This window comes from Lichenostomus cassidix, chromosome 14 (genome assembly GCF_008360975.1).
Source record: "Lichenostomus cassidix isolate B80296 chromosome 14, HeHo_3.0, whole genome shotgun sequence".
NCBI lineage: Eukaryota > Metazoa > Chordata > Aves > Passeriformes > Meliphagidae > Lichenostomus > Lichenostomus cassidix.
This window is the reverse complement of record NC_139495.1, coordinates 15,837,435-15,851,884: the sequence shown is the minus strand read 5'-3', so window position 1 is coordinate 15,851,884 and position 14,450 is coordinate 15,837,435. Positions and strand designations below refer to the sequence as shown.

Below are 14,450 nucleotides of genomic sequence, written 5' to 3'. Positions count from 1 at the left end.
TTCTGGTCAGATGTTCTTGCTGTATAGCCATGTTTTGGGAATCCTGTAGAAGCATTGAAGTTTATTCTTGCTGATTCATTGAGGAAAGGGTGTCCATTAACTTATTCTTGAAAGAGAGGCAGTGGCAGCAATCCTCTGGAGAGGAAGCTGGAGTCTGGGGCAGTGGTGTCATACAGTCAGAATAGTTTGCTTAAAAGCCTTACCCATAATTTGCTAAATGTTTTGGCTGATGCATATTGCCAGTTGCTTACCATCATATAATTGAAGTTTATTCCTTCCCACAGAGAGGCAAAAGTGCACTGCGACAGCAAGAGTTTATCCAAGCTGCTCCCTGGCCACGGAGACATTGCATCTTTGAAGTGCAGTGCTAATGGCAGCAAAGTCAGCATCCTTGTCAGCAGGGTGAGGCACAGCTCGTCATTCACTGTCTGTGACTTGCCCTTCGGTTCATAGACTGGTGTGGGTCAAGATTACTGAGGATGCAAGATGCACTTCTCAGAAATAAAGCTACCTGGTCCAGGCAGTGTATTGAGTCGTGTAGCAAAGTGTCATGTCCCAGCATTAATTAATGTCTCTTAAGGATTTGTACTGTGTTGGGAACAATCCAGAAAAGGAAGAAATATTTTAGTTACAAAATCTGCTTTGTAGCATTTCAGAGAAATCCAAGGCTGACTTCTTGGAGTAGAAAAACAGCCAGGAATTTTCTGGTATTTCTTAGTAAGAATGACCTTGTGTGATTACCAGCAAAGAAAGCTGGGAACATGAAGCAGATGGGATAAACATACTTATTCTTCTTTTTGACTGCATGCTCCAGCAACCTTTGTTTTCCTTTCTTGTAGGCAGATGGGAGCATCGATTCCAAGATCTGTTTCTATGATGTTGAAATGGACAAAGTTACACTCTTTGATTTCAAGGCTGAACAGGGAGATGGTAGAGAGAACCTTTCTGTTGGACAAGGCATTGGCAAGTAAGGAGCTTTTACTTCAAGAAGCATTAATAGTGGATTTAAGATGGAAATCTGCCCTGTGGAGACAAGCATATCTTGATTCTGACATTCCTCTGTCTTGTGAAGGAGCTTGTATGAATTCAATTATTTATTTTTAAAGAACTAATTAACACTGGTGAATTGTATGTCCATCAAGCTGCATCCCTTTCTATTCCAACGTGAGTTAGGGAGTGTCAAGTGAAGGTCCCAGAAACCAAGCTCAAAATAAGCAGGAGGCGATTCTTCAGCCAACATGCAGCTGAGCTAAGGAACTCCTTGCAAAGGCAGTAGAGATGATGAAGGAGGGGCTCATGGAGATATTGGACAAATTCATAGAATAGAAATGCAGGGAGAGTTATTAGCAATTTGGAAGCCACATCTAGCTAAAGAAGTCGTTGAGTAGAGGATGATTTGGTGTAGGGGATGATTTGGTGCAGAGGTATTACATGACTGGAATCAGGCTCCAGATCAATAAAAAAAGAAAAATCTTGGAAAGCTACCCTTCCTTGAAGAGTTTACATAATAGGAACTGAAGAAAGGACATTCTGAAGGTCCTTGTAGGAAAAAAAAGTATTTTTTAAGTGTAATAAAAGTTGGATTTGTGTGGGTAAAAACCCATGGGATGTCTCTTTAGAACTGACACTTTTCTGTTGATGCAAACTGTTCTGCATTAGAAATCCTAGCAGCACAACGCAGTGAAGTAGAAATACTTGTGAAAGTATGGTGGAATATTAGGGTACAAATTCCCATTTGGTTTTACAATAATTTTTGTGACTGTATTTTTCTTAAGAAAAACCAGCATTGGAACAGGTGGATTGATTTTTTAGCAACTATCTGCTGTGGGCATTACAAACAAAAAAAGGAATTACTCTCTTTACCACTGAAAGCCAGAAGAAACTACCCAGCTCGTCAAAAACTAAGGCCAGTGCAAATCTGGGGTCTTATGTCCTGGTTAGTTGTGCAGCAGTGTAGTCAAGAGTAAGTGTGGAAGTTGTTTCCAAGTGCAATATCTTGTGTAGCCCAACAGAGGCCAACCCAAGCCAGGAATGCTGTTTCGCTGTCTGAGTGCTTATTAGCGTCTGTGTGAATAATCCACTTATCTGTGCTTTCTTTTAGAGGATCTTCAAATTAGAGTGAATAAACTCAGCAGAAAGTGATAAGAATCTACACCTCTCCTGCTTCTCTTAACCTACTCCTGCAGCAAAATCTAAATGCTGCCGGGATTTTTTACACAAACCCTGTTTTTCAGTTTGCAAGTTACTGATTTTGAATTCTGTGGCAGGGAGAGGACTTAGAGTATTTCTGCACCTCTTTGAATCTCTCTTTTAATTTGCTCTCTACTCCAGTCCTCCCCACAAAGTCCACACTTCAGTGGTGACAGCAAGGGAAACAATACTGTCATGATGTCTTTGGTTTCTCTGTAACATAATTTCACATATTTTCAGAAGAATGAATACTAAGCCATTGCTAAAATAGTGCGATTCTGTATGTCTGTAGTCTTGACATGGCTGACACTGAAGTAGTATTGAAATGCCCAAAGGAGGCTGTAAGATGTTATTATTTAAACTGCTGTCAGAGACTGGCTTTCCCAAGGCTGCAGAGGAAGTCCTTGTGCTTAATGTGCTGTTCCTCAGTGCCTCAGAATTATTGAGATGCAGTAGCCAGGTGATGGTTGGTCTCTTCTCCCAGGTAACAATCAATAGGATGAGAGGAAATGGCCTCAAGTTATGCCAGGGAAGGTTTAGATTGGGTATTAGGAAAAATTTCTTCAGGGAGAGTTGTCAGGCATTGGAACAGGCTGGCCAGGGCAGTGATGGAATCACCATCCTGGGAAATGTTAAAACAATGTGTGGATGTGGTAGTTTGGGACATGGCTTAGTGGTGAACATGGTGGTGGTGCTGAATGCATGGTTGGACATGGTGATTTTAGAGGGCTTTTCAATCTTAAAGATTTCATGGTTCTATGACAGAGCTGAGGTAGCCCCTGTGTTACAGCACCTCCACGAGCAGCAGGCACTGAGGTAGGTCATTTGAAGAATGATCAAGTGTTTCTGTAGGAGCTGCAGTCTCAGGGGAGGCAGATTTTGGGTGCCTATTTTTATAGGCAGTACCAGCTTTTCTACTTCTACTCAGTTCTACATTTACTACTAAAATGCTTTATGTCCTGTCACCATTGTCAGTGTAACAGACCAAACTAAAAGTGTCATTGCCATGTGTCGAATGTTAGGAGTCAGGAAAATGTATACGGTTAATGTTCTAATGCAGTGTAAATAACTGAGCATCAGCTGAGAATGATCCCTTGTCTAGTGCTTTATTTTCACTCGTGCATCGAATGGCCTGGAATTACTTTGTCTCCCTTTCTACATTTTTTCTTGTCTCTTGGTAGGTCTGTAGTGGAGTATCCAGAGTTGCACAGTCACATCCCTGCTTGCCATTTCTGGGACCAGAGTGAACCAAGACTTTTTGTATGTGAAGCAATTCCTGAAACAGGCCTCCAATCTCCAGACCAAAAGAAAAACCAGACTGAGGGCAGAGTATGATCTTTTTTATTTGTTTTATCTTGTTTTACATGGCGTTCTTCCCATTGAAGTAATAAATCCTTAGTCCTTCATTAAGGATGTAGGAGTGGGTAGTACACATTACTAAGTGTGAAAATGAATAGTGAACTCTGTGTTTGGTGTCTGTGCTTCAGGCAGTCCCTCTACGGCAGCTCTGTGGTTTGGCCCAAGCTTGCATAAGGTGAAGAAGGAAAAAGTGGGGATTTCTTTAGCCATGATAGAATTTTGGGGATGACCATAATGAATGTTTGTATCTGGACTACAGTTTTTTCAGATGACATTATTAGGTGGATTGATAATCTAGAAGTTTGTAACTTTAAAAATTGCTGATTTTGTATCTTGAGTCCAAGCAGCAGGAATTAACTTGATAAAATAACAGGGACATTACTGTTAAGGTGAACAGAGAAATACACTCTTCCACACAGTCCCTCCCATCTTCTGCTTTTGTGGAGAGACATCGTACATTTTTATGGGACTTCCCAAATTATCTGTTATGGTCTTTTTTTACATTAGAAAAAAAATTTCATTTTTATTTATCAGAAATCAAAGATTTCTTTCATCACACCAACAATTCCTCCCCTCTTCCCCTGCTACTGTGCTTATAGTGCTCTGTACCACCTTGTCTGTACAGAACTGTCTATCCTGCATAAACATTCCATTGGTTTGAAACATCCATGATAATCTTAAGTTTTTGGATTTGTGCCTTATTTTAACTAAACCTCATAAAATTAGAGATAGAAAGCTCTTTGTGTCTTTTGTTGGTTAAAATGACCTTAGAAGAACCATGAGAAGATCAAAGTAAAAAGGAGAAATGGGATAGGGATGTCTCAAAGGCCTGGCTACGGTCTTTTAGCAAAGAGAAGAACACATAAGGCTAATACTCCTCATGTAAAAAGCTTTAGAATATTTGGCTTCTAAATAAAGTTGGAAAAAAAAAGACACAAAAGGAATGCAACTTACCTTTTGCCCCTTATTCAACAGGACTTCTTAATGTCTGCTTATGCTTTAGAAAATGAGAAGTCTCATTAACTTCTGTTGGAAATAAATGTTATTTTGACTTGAGTCAAGTCAATACTTAAACTGTTAGAGGAACTATTATTGAATGGATGATATATTTCCTGGGAACTCAAAGTAATCAGTGAGCTGATGAACTTACAGTGGGAATAATGTAATGTTTAAAAAAAAAAGTTGGAAACAGGTGTGGCTGCCCCATCCCTGGAAGCATTCAAGGCCAGGTTGGACAGGGCTTGGAACGACCTTGTCTAGTGGAAGGTGTCCCTGTCCTGGCAGGGTTTTGGAACAAGATAGGTTTTAAGGTCCCTTCCAACCCAAACCATTCAATGATTCTCTTATTCTGTGATTCTGTTTCTTTGCTCTGAGCCAGATCTGTCAGAGAGATGCCTGGAGCAGCAATCTGTGGCCGGGGCTTCTGTCTTTATGGTGGGAGAAGATGGTTGCTGAGGCAGAGGTGGAGGTCCCTGTACAGGAGGACCAGTCTGGATGCAGAGCAAGGTGCTGGCTGCTCACTGTCGGGAGGAAGCGTGCAGCTCTGCCCTCCCCAGCAGCTGTGTGTCTGAATGCATAGGTCGTACTGTTGTCAAGAAAAGCTTCTGCCAGATGAATTTGGAAAATCAAAACAAAAAGAAAGAAGGATATTGCAGCATAAAACCAAAACAATGCTTTGCTTCCTTTTCCAGATGGATGTTTGGATTATATCATTCTTCAGCACTGAAGAGCATGGTCTTTTGCTGCAGGACAGCTTTCCATTGCCTTCATCCTACCAGGTTCTTCTGGGCATAGAGGTGCCACATTATTACTTTGCAAAAAAGGTGAGGTAATCTCTAAGGATTCCTTCCCTTCCCAGAAGTTCAGACTTTCCACTGTGTAGGGATCAAATTTAACTAAATTGAGTCTGGGGTAGGTAGAGCAACTCCAATGACAGGGGATGCATCACATGTAGAAATGGCATAAAGGTAATTCTGATGCAAATTAACTTGGCAAAATTGTGGAATTTGTAATGAGATGGCTTTTTATGGGTATTGCAAACTGAATGTGATGTACAAGTGTAGGAGAAACAGGAATTACCAGGTAGTGCAACTGAAAAAGGGATGTGAAAAAAATTCTGCTTTATCTAGTCACTGTGCCTATTGCAAGTACAAGAGGGGGGTGTGTGTGAGCTTTATGTAGGCTGTAAGAGAGGACATTTCATACTGGCTTTGGGAGAAGCATCCCACTTCCTTGTTGGAATGAAGCTTAATCTCCAAGAATACCTAAGACAGCAAGAATAGTCATCTTGCACTGTCAAGTGCCTGTGTGCTGCAGATGTGAGGAATGCAGGCTCTGACTTCTAAAACCTGACTTTCAATCCAAAATTATTTGCATCTCAGGTAAATAATACCTTGCATAATTCCATGCATACTGGGTGAGCTGCAGCCTTTCACCCACAGATTGGTTTCTGGTGAAGCTTTGACCTATGTACCTCTTAGGATGATGATTTGCTCTGTTCCTGTCTTGTAGGGGGAGTGTAACATAGCCCATTTATTATACAAAGGTATTTCATTTTGTAAAATCTACAGGAAAATAATATTAATGAGACTTCTAATCCTCATATACTTTGGGAGCACTATTAGACAGGGAGAATGTATCTACTTGTTATGTTCAGATTCAGAGCAGCACTTTGCAATTCATCCCCTTCAAAGCACAACCTGTTGTTAGTCTTCCTGTGCAGACTGAGCCTTTAGAGTTTGTCTTGGTTTGAAAACAAACCAGTGGGAGATCACAAGTCAAGATTGAAATTAAAAATAAGTGAAATAATACAAGGAAAAGCACTGACAAAGTCAGATACAACCTAACACCCTGTTAGGGTGGTAGTAGCAGTCCAACTGAAGTAGTCCAGTTGAAGCTGTGATCCTGTGAAGGTCTAGTCTCCAGCTGAAGATCCAGTGGTAGCTCTGGTCCTCTGGGAACCCAGTAGACAGGGCTAGCTCAGGCAGTTCCAGGGCCAGGTTATATCCAGGTGGGAACACCTGGCTCCTCCCTCTTCAGCAGAGCATTTTACAATGGGACGAGATAAGTTCATGAGTCACACGGTGGGTCCCTGATGGCCCATTGCCTGTCATGCGGGGTGGGTCGTTAGGAAGTGATAATAGCTAACGGATGGCCCATTGTCTGTCATCCGGAGTGGGTGATAGCAGCTAATGGCCCACAGCTGGTGGTAATAGAATACTTAACTACATCCATATTGCAACCTAGGACATTATCCACCCCTTATTCTATTACCATCTACACAGTTCTCACTTAAGATAAGGTCTCCTTGTGGGACACAACGGGTTTCCCCATCTGCCTGCATCACCCACCAAGTATAACCAGGTCCTTGGGCAAAAACAACCCCACGGATGGGCTTGCCTTTGCCTGAGGTGGGACTAATCCAAACAGTCTTTCCTAAAAAACCTCTTATGTGTACCACAGGGACTTTATCTCCATCCACTGTGTGCAAAGGTTCGGACTCAGCAGGACCGGCTCGATTGATAGAACCCCTTGTGTTAACCATCCAGGTGGCCTTTGCTAAGTTCAGTTCCCAATTTTTGAAGGTTCCCCCGCCAAGTGCCTTCAAAGTTGTCTTAAGCAGTCCGTTGCACCGTTCAACTTTCCCGGCAGCTGGTGCATGATAGGGGATGTGGTATATCCATTCAATTCCGTGTTCTCTAGCCCAGGTGCTTATGAGGCCATTCTTGAAATGGGTTCCATTGTCAGACTCGATTCTCTCAGGGGTACCATGTCTCCACAGGACTTGCTTTTCCAGACCCAAGATGGTGTTCCAGGCAGTAGCATGAGGCACAGGGTAGGTCTCTAACCATCCCGTGGTTGCTTCCACCATGGTCAGCACGTAGCGCTTTCCTTGGCGGGTTTGGGGAAGTGTGATGTAGTCAACTTGCCATACTTCACCATACCTGTACTTTGACCATCGTCCACCATACCACAGAGGCTTCACCCGCTTGGCCTGTTTGATTGCAGCGCAAGTCTCACAGCTGTGGATGACCTGTGAGATGTTGTCCATGGTCAAGTCCACCCCTCGGTCACGAGCCCACCTGTATGTCGTATCTCTCCCTTGATGACCAGAGGCATCATGGGCCCAACGAGCTAGAAATAATTCTCCTTTGTGCTGCCAGTCCAGATCCACCTGTGACACTTCCACCTTGGCAGCTCGGTCCACCTGCTCGTTGTTACGATGCTCTTCATTAGCCCGACTCTTAGGTACATGTGCATCCACGTGTCGAACTTTCACGGTCAGCTTTTCTGCCCGGGCGGCGATGTCCTGCCAAATCTCAGCAGCCCAGATGGGTTTTCCTCTGCGCTGCCAGTTAGCCTTTCTCCAGCGATCTAACCATCCCCATAGCGCGTTGGCTACCATCCAGGAGTCAGTGTAGAGATAAAGCCTTGGCCATTTCTCTCGTTCGGCAATATCCAAAGCCAGTTGGATGGCTTTAAGCTCTGCGACCTGGCTCGAGCCACCTTGCCCCTCGGTAGCCTGTACAGCTTGTCGTGTGGGGCTCCATACTGCAGCTTTCCATTTCCGATCTGTGCCTACAATTCGGCAGGAACCATCGGTGAAGAGGGCATAGCGTCTTTCACTCTCTGGCAGTTCATTATATGGGGGTGCTTCCTCGGCACGTGCTACTTGCTCCTCTGCATCTTCTGAAGATAATTTAAAAGTCTCACCTTCAGGCCAGTTTGTTATAATTTCCAGAATCCCAGGGCGATTTGGGTTTCCAATACGGGCACGCTGTGTGATGAGGGCAATCCATTTGCTCCACGTGGCATCAGTGGCATGGTGGGTAGAGGGAACCCTTCCCTTGAACATCCACCCCAGCACTGGCAGTCGGGGTGCAAGGAGAAGTTGTGTTTCTGTGCCGATCACCTCTGAGGCGGCTTGGACTCCTTCGTAAGCTGCCAAGATTTCTTTCTCGGTGGGAGGGTAGTTGACTTCAGACCCTCTGTAACTTCGACTCCAGAATCCCAGTGGTCGACCTCGGGTCTCGCCAGGCACCTTCTGCCAAAGGCTCCAGGACAGACCATGGCTTCCGGCTGCAGAGTAAAGCACATTCTTTACCTCTGGTCCTGTCCTGACTGGTCCCAGGGCTACCGCATGAGCGATCTCCTGTTTGATCTGGGTGAAGGCTTGCTGCTGTTCAGGGCCCCAGTGGAAATCGTTCTTCTTGCGGGTTATGAGGTAGAGAGGACTCACGATCTGGCTGTACTCAGGGATGTGCATTCTCCAAAAGCCTATGGCGCCTAGGAAGGCTTGTGTCTCCTTCTTGTTGGTTGGTGGAGACATCGCGATGATCTTATTGATGACCTCAGAAGGAATTTGACGCCGTCCGTCTTGCCACTTTACTCCCAGGAACTGGATCTCTCGGGCAGGTCCCTTGACTTTGCTCTTCTTGATGGCGAAACTGGCTTCCAGGAGAATTCTGATGATTTTCTCTCCTTTCCCAAATACTTCCGTTGCTGTGTCCCCCCAAACAATGATGTCATCAATATACTGCAGATGTTCTGGAGCCTCACCCTTTTCCAGAGCAGCCTGGATCAGTCCATGGCAGATGGTGGGACTGTGCTTCCACCCCTGGGGCAGTCGGTTCCACGTGTACTGCACACCTCTCCAGGTGAAAGCAAGCTGAGGCCTGCACTCTGCTGCCAGAGGAATGGAGAAAAAGGCATTGGCAATATCAATGGTCGCATACCACTTTGCTGCCTTGGATTCCAGCTCATACTGAAGTTCCAACATGTCGGGTACAGCAGCACTCAGTGGTGGTGTGACTTCATTCAGGCCACGGTAATCCACTGTCAGTCTCCATTCTTCACTGGACTTACGCACCGGCCATATAGGGCGGTTAAAGGGTGAGTGAGCCTTGCTGACCACCCCTTGGCTCTCCAGATCCCGAATCATCTTATGGATGGGGGCCACAGAGTCTCTGTCAGTGCGGTATTGCCGGCGATGCACTGTTGCTGTAGCAATTGGTACCCGCTGTTCTTCAATTCTCAGTAGTCCTACAGCAGACGGGTTATCTGAGAGACCAGGCAGGGTATTCAGTTGTCTTATGTCTTCTGTCTCTATGGCTGCTATCCCAAAAGCCCAGCGATGTCCCTTTGGGTCTTTGAAATATCCACTCCTGAGATAATCTATGCCGAGGATGCATGGGGCGTCTGGACCAGTCACAATGGGGTGTTTCTGCCACTCGTTCCCAGTTAAACTCACTTCAGCTTCCAGTACAGTCAGCTGCTGGGATCCTCCTGTCACCCCAGAAATGGAAATGGATTCGGTCCCCACATACCTGGATGGCATCAGGGTGCACTGAGCGCCGGTGTCAACCAAAGCCGTGTATCTTTGTGGGTCAGACGTGCCAGGCCATCGGATCCACACAGTCCAATAGATCCGATTATCCCTCTCCTCTACCTGGCTAGAGGCAGGGTTCCTCTAATCCTGTTTTTGGTGCACGATGTTCTTCTCCTGTAAATGTGTTCCTGAGGTCCCTTCAAGAGGATCAGTCATATTATCACTTCCATTCTGTCGGGGGTTCTGTCCACAAGAGACTGGGGCAGTGTTGTACCTAGATGAGCCTCCTGATGTGGATGTTTCTGTTTTCAATTCACGTACCCGGGCTGCTAAGGAGGAGGTGGGTTTCCTATCCCACTTTCTCATGTCTTCCCCATGCTCCTGAAGGAAAAACCAGAGGTCACGTCGTGGAGTTTGTTTTCTTTGCCTGGCTGGAGTACGTCTGCTCCTGATGGCAGAGACTCTGGTTGGTTTCGGTGTGGCATGAAAAAATCCTTCTTTGAGCTCTTTCTTTAGTTTCTGGAGGCTCTCTTCAATTAAGCTCCGGACTTGCGCGGCCAGGTTTGTTTCTACCGATGAGACCTGAGTGCGTAGTGGAGCGGTGACAGTGTCCTCGTAAATTCTCAGTTTGTTTGTTAACACGCCCACCTGGTCTTCGCCTTCCCTCCACTGCAATGTTGCCAGGTAACGAGAGTATATCTCTGGTCCGAGCCGCGCGAATCTTAGCCACATTTGTGAAGTGCACCGGACATTATCTGGGTTCTTGGGGAATCTCTCATTGTCCGAGAAAATGATCTCTAGCACGGCCAATTCCCTCAGGCATCGGATACCTTGTTCTATTGTGTTCCATTTTCTTTGGTGCATCTGGAGGTCTTCTTTGCAGAGGTATCTGTCCCGTACACTCGCCAGCAATCGCCGCCAGAGGCTGAGAGTTTCCTGGGTTTTCCCAATCCCCTGGTCAATGACCACATCCTGAGACAGGGATCCCAGTTGCCTGGCCTCACTTCCATCCAGAATGGTGTCATTAGCGGCGGCATCCCAGATGCGGAGCAGCCAGGTTAAGATGGACTCGTTTGCCTGCCGGGTGAATTCCCTCCGTAGGTCCCGCAGCTCCCCCAGGGACAGAGAGCGAGTGATGATCTCCGGCTCTGTCTCTTCTGCTTGGTGAGATGGTCCTGCCGCATCCTCATCAGTCGCTGTGCGGACTGATTTGCTCTTTGATTTCTTTTTCTGGACGGGGGCAACCGCTACTGGCTTTGGCTGCTCTGATTCAGCAATGGTCTGTGTTGAGACATTGACTGCTTGTTTGGTTCCTTTCCTCTTGGTAGCAGTTTGCATGGACGTGGTGCCTGCTGACTTGTTTCTTTTCTCTTCCTCTTCGAGAAGACGCTGTACAACACCAAGTATTGTTCTGTTTCTCAGCATGAGGTACACAGTGCTGGTCAAAGAGAATAGAACTGACAAAAACATTATGCCATCCCTAGCATCCAGAGAGAACTCAATGTTGTCAAAGATGGCTGTGCCTGGCCTGAAATGCTGGAAGAAACCACTCTCTCCTCCTAGCCCCAGAGGGTGGGTGCGATTGCTGAGGAGGTCCCAGACGAAGCAGCTCAGGTTAGGCCAGGCAGACAAAGTTGAGTATATATTCCGAATGGTATTCATCGCCTCACAGGTTACCATGCAATAGGCATAATAAACCAATACAGCAATTCTCATGCCATTCCCTGGTCGCAACAGGAGCAATGCAACGGGTAGATAGTTTCCCATTTGAGGGAAAATATAAAGGGTAAGATACATTACCCACATAGACAGGCTGAGCATGGTGATAGGATTTTCTGAGTTTCCCCAGGTCGAGCCCCACGTTGGGCGCCAAAATATGTCTTGGTTTGAAAACAAACCAGTGGGAGATCACAAGTCAAGATTGAAATTAAAAATAAGTGAAATAATACAAGGAAAAGCACTGACAAAGTCAGATACAACCCAACACCCTGTTAGGGTGGTAGTAGCAGTCCAACTGAAGTAGTCCAGTTGAAGCGGTGATCCTGTGAAGGTCTAGTCTCCAGCTGAAGATCCAGTGGTAGCTCTGGTCCTCTGGGAACCCAGTAGACAGGGCTAGCTCAGGCAGTTCCAGGGCCAGGTTATATCCAGGTGGGAACACCTGGCTCCTCCCTCCTCAGCAGAGCATCTCACAATGGGACGAGATAAGTCCATGAGTCACACGGTGGGTCCCTGATGGCCCATTGCCTGTCATGCGGGGTGGGTCGTTAGGAAGTGATAATAGCTAACGGATGGCCCATTGTCTGTCATCCGGAGTGGGTGATAGCAGCTAATGGCCCACAGCTGGTGGTAATAGAATACTTAACTACATCAATATTGCAACCTAGGACAGAGTTGTACTGTGTTTTACTTTTCTTTTTCCCTTAAAGTGAAAGGCCAAATGTGATAATGTTGCATTTTCCAGTCTTTCTTTCTAACACTTCCCCATCATGTCTCATGCTATTCTACTTTGAAATTATGTTTCTCTCTCTTCTCTTCTCTTCTCTTCTCTTCTCTTCTCTTCTCTTCTCTTCTCTTCTCTTCTCTTCTCTTCTCTTCTCTTCTCCCCTCCCCTCCCCTCCCCTCCCCTCCCCTCCCTCCCCTCCCTCCTCCCCTCCCCTCCCTCCCTCCCCTCCCCTCCCCTCCCTCCCCTCCCCTCCCTCCCCTCCCCTCCCCTCCCCTCCTCTCCTCTCCTCTCCTCTCCTCTCCCCTCTCCTCTCCTCTCCTCTTCCTCTTCCTCTTCCTCTTCCTCTTCTCTTCCTTTTCTCCCTCCCCTCCCTCCCTCCCCTCCCTCCCTCCCTCCCCTCCCTCCCTCCCCTCCCCTCCCCTCCCTCCCCTCCCCTCCCCTCCCTTCCCCTCCCCTCCCCTCCCCTCCCCTCCTTTTGTTTCTTCCCTTTGTTTCTTCTCTTTCTCTGTATGGATTATTGCTGCCATTAGTTGTGGTTTCGGAGGGGATGTGTCTGTAAACCCGTAAGTATCTGCATTGCTTTGGTTCTCTTACTTTATTCTCTGCTCCTCTCTATTGTTTCCATTTTCTTGGTAGGTGGTTGTCTCTTTGTTGACTAAGTCACTTTTTACATCCCTTGTATTCATTTGGGAAACATAATCTAGTATAAGAGCAGAGTCTGCTTTAAATATAGCCAATTGAGTTGATGCAACAAGCCTTGTTGACCAAGTTTCATTCCAGGGTTTCTCCTTATTCATTATAATGTCTTTACTGACCTGGTTCCAGGTTCCAGGAATTCCTCAAGTTCTAGGCAAACACTTTTGTGGTTTTGATTCCTGTATTTTACTGTACCCAGGACTTCCATTTTATTATAACATTAATTATATTTTTTATTGGCTTCTGTATACTTTAAAATTTTGTTATCTCATGTAGCTATACAGTCAAGGTGGAGTGTACATGGACTTCGCATCCTGCATGACTCAGATAATCTTCTTCTGTGCTTGGCTCGGGAAAGTTTCCTTGTTACACTCCAGACAGATCATTTGACATTGAGAATTGAGACTTCATTGTTTTTCTGCATAATGATTGAATTGCTTTGAGCTGCCTTTCAGTGACTGGTAAAAGTGTCCCTGAAGCTTTAGAACTGCCAGTTGTAAGGGGGAGGCTTTGAACCTGAGCTTCAGTATTCATAAGATTTACATGAAGGCAAAGATAAAAGAATTTGGTCTGTATAATTAACTTCTGGAACAGCAGATTAATATTTGAGAAGGGACTAGACTCGGAGAAATGCTTATCTGAAATCTTCAGAAATTTGGGAACTTAAAATAATAGTTGCTATAATAGTAGTAGTAGTAGTACTAATACATATATATATACACACATATGATAAGGATTGTAATAAAAGGAGATTGCCTTTCTGTGGTACAGTACCAATCTCCATTGGTTACTGACATGCTGTGATTGTTCATTGCAATATACTAATCTCTTCGATGACATTCCATATTCTGTGGCATTTTCTAGGAATTTCTGAAACCTCACAACTGTTGTCTCTATTGACCATGGTCCTGCAGATATAAGAAACTTGGACAGTAGAGGGAATAATGTAATTAATTACATGTTCGAAGAAGTAAGTTTCAACCTGCTTGATACCTATACGACAACCTTCTCCTTTTAGCTGGGAGAAGCTGAGAAGGGAGCATCAGAGTCTGGCTCAGGAACAGTCTCTCAGATGGTTGTAAGGAGACCCATGAGAGATTTCATTGGACTGGGAGACTGTGATAGGACCACCCAGGATGCCATGCTGAACTTCAGCTACTATCTGACTGCTGGAGACATGGATGAGGCCTTCAAATCCATCAAGCTGATAAAAAGGTATCAGAACTATTTGTATGTATTTCTTCGTGAGTGCAGTTTATTTTTGCTAGAAGTTTGTATGAAGTGTAGATCCTTCTAGATTCTCCTTACCTTTTACCTCCCTGATTTCATTCTGCCTTTCATTTTTAACCAGATGAAACACCTTTATCTCACAGACATTTTAATGTATTCTCTGCTCATTCTTAGTCTATAAGACATTGTCAGTAAGGCATTTCT

The 14,450-nt window shown here is 45.3% G+C and overlaps 1 protein-coding gene across 2 annotated transcripts in view; it reads left to right on the top strand.

Annotated features, from left to right (window-relative positions):
* IFT140 (intraflagellar transport 140) overlaps window positions 1–14,450 on the top strand; it is a 95,016-nt gene that overhangs the window by 38,010 nt on the left and 42,556 nt on the right. Inside the window, exons 14-19 of one of the 2 annotated variants that reach the window (XM_085075261.1) lie at window positions 285–402; window positions 840–967; window positions 3,372–3,519; window positions 5,241–5,372; window positions 12,851–12,883; window positions 14,035–14,231. In XM_085075261.1, the coding sequence (XP_084931387.1) occupies window positions 285–402; window positions 840–967; window positions 3,372–3,519; window positions 5,241–5,372; window positions 12,851–12,883; window positions 14,035–14,231 (756 nt within the window). The remainder of the gene's footprint in view (window positions 1–284; window positions 403–839; window positions 968–3,371; window positions 3,520–5,240; window positions 5,373–12,850; window positions 12,884–14,034; window positions 14,232–14,450) is intronic. The other variant, XM_085075262.1, reaches the window with a different exon arrangement.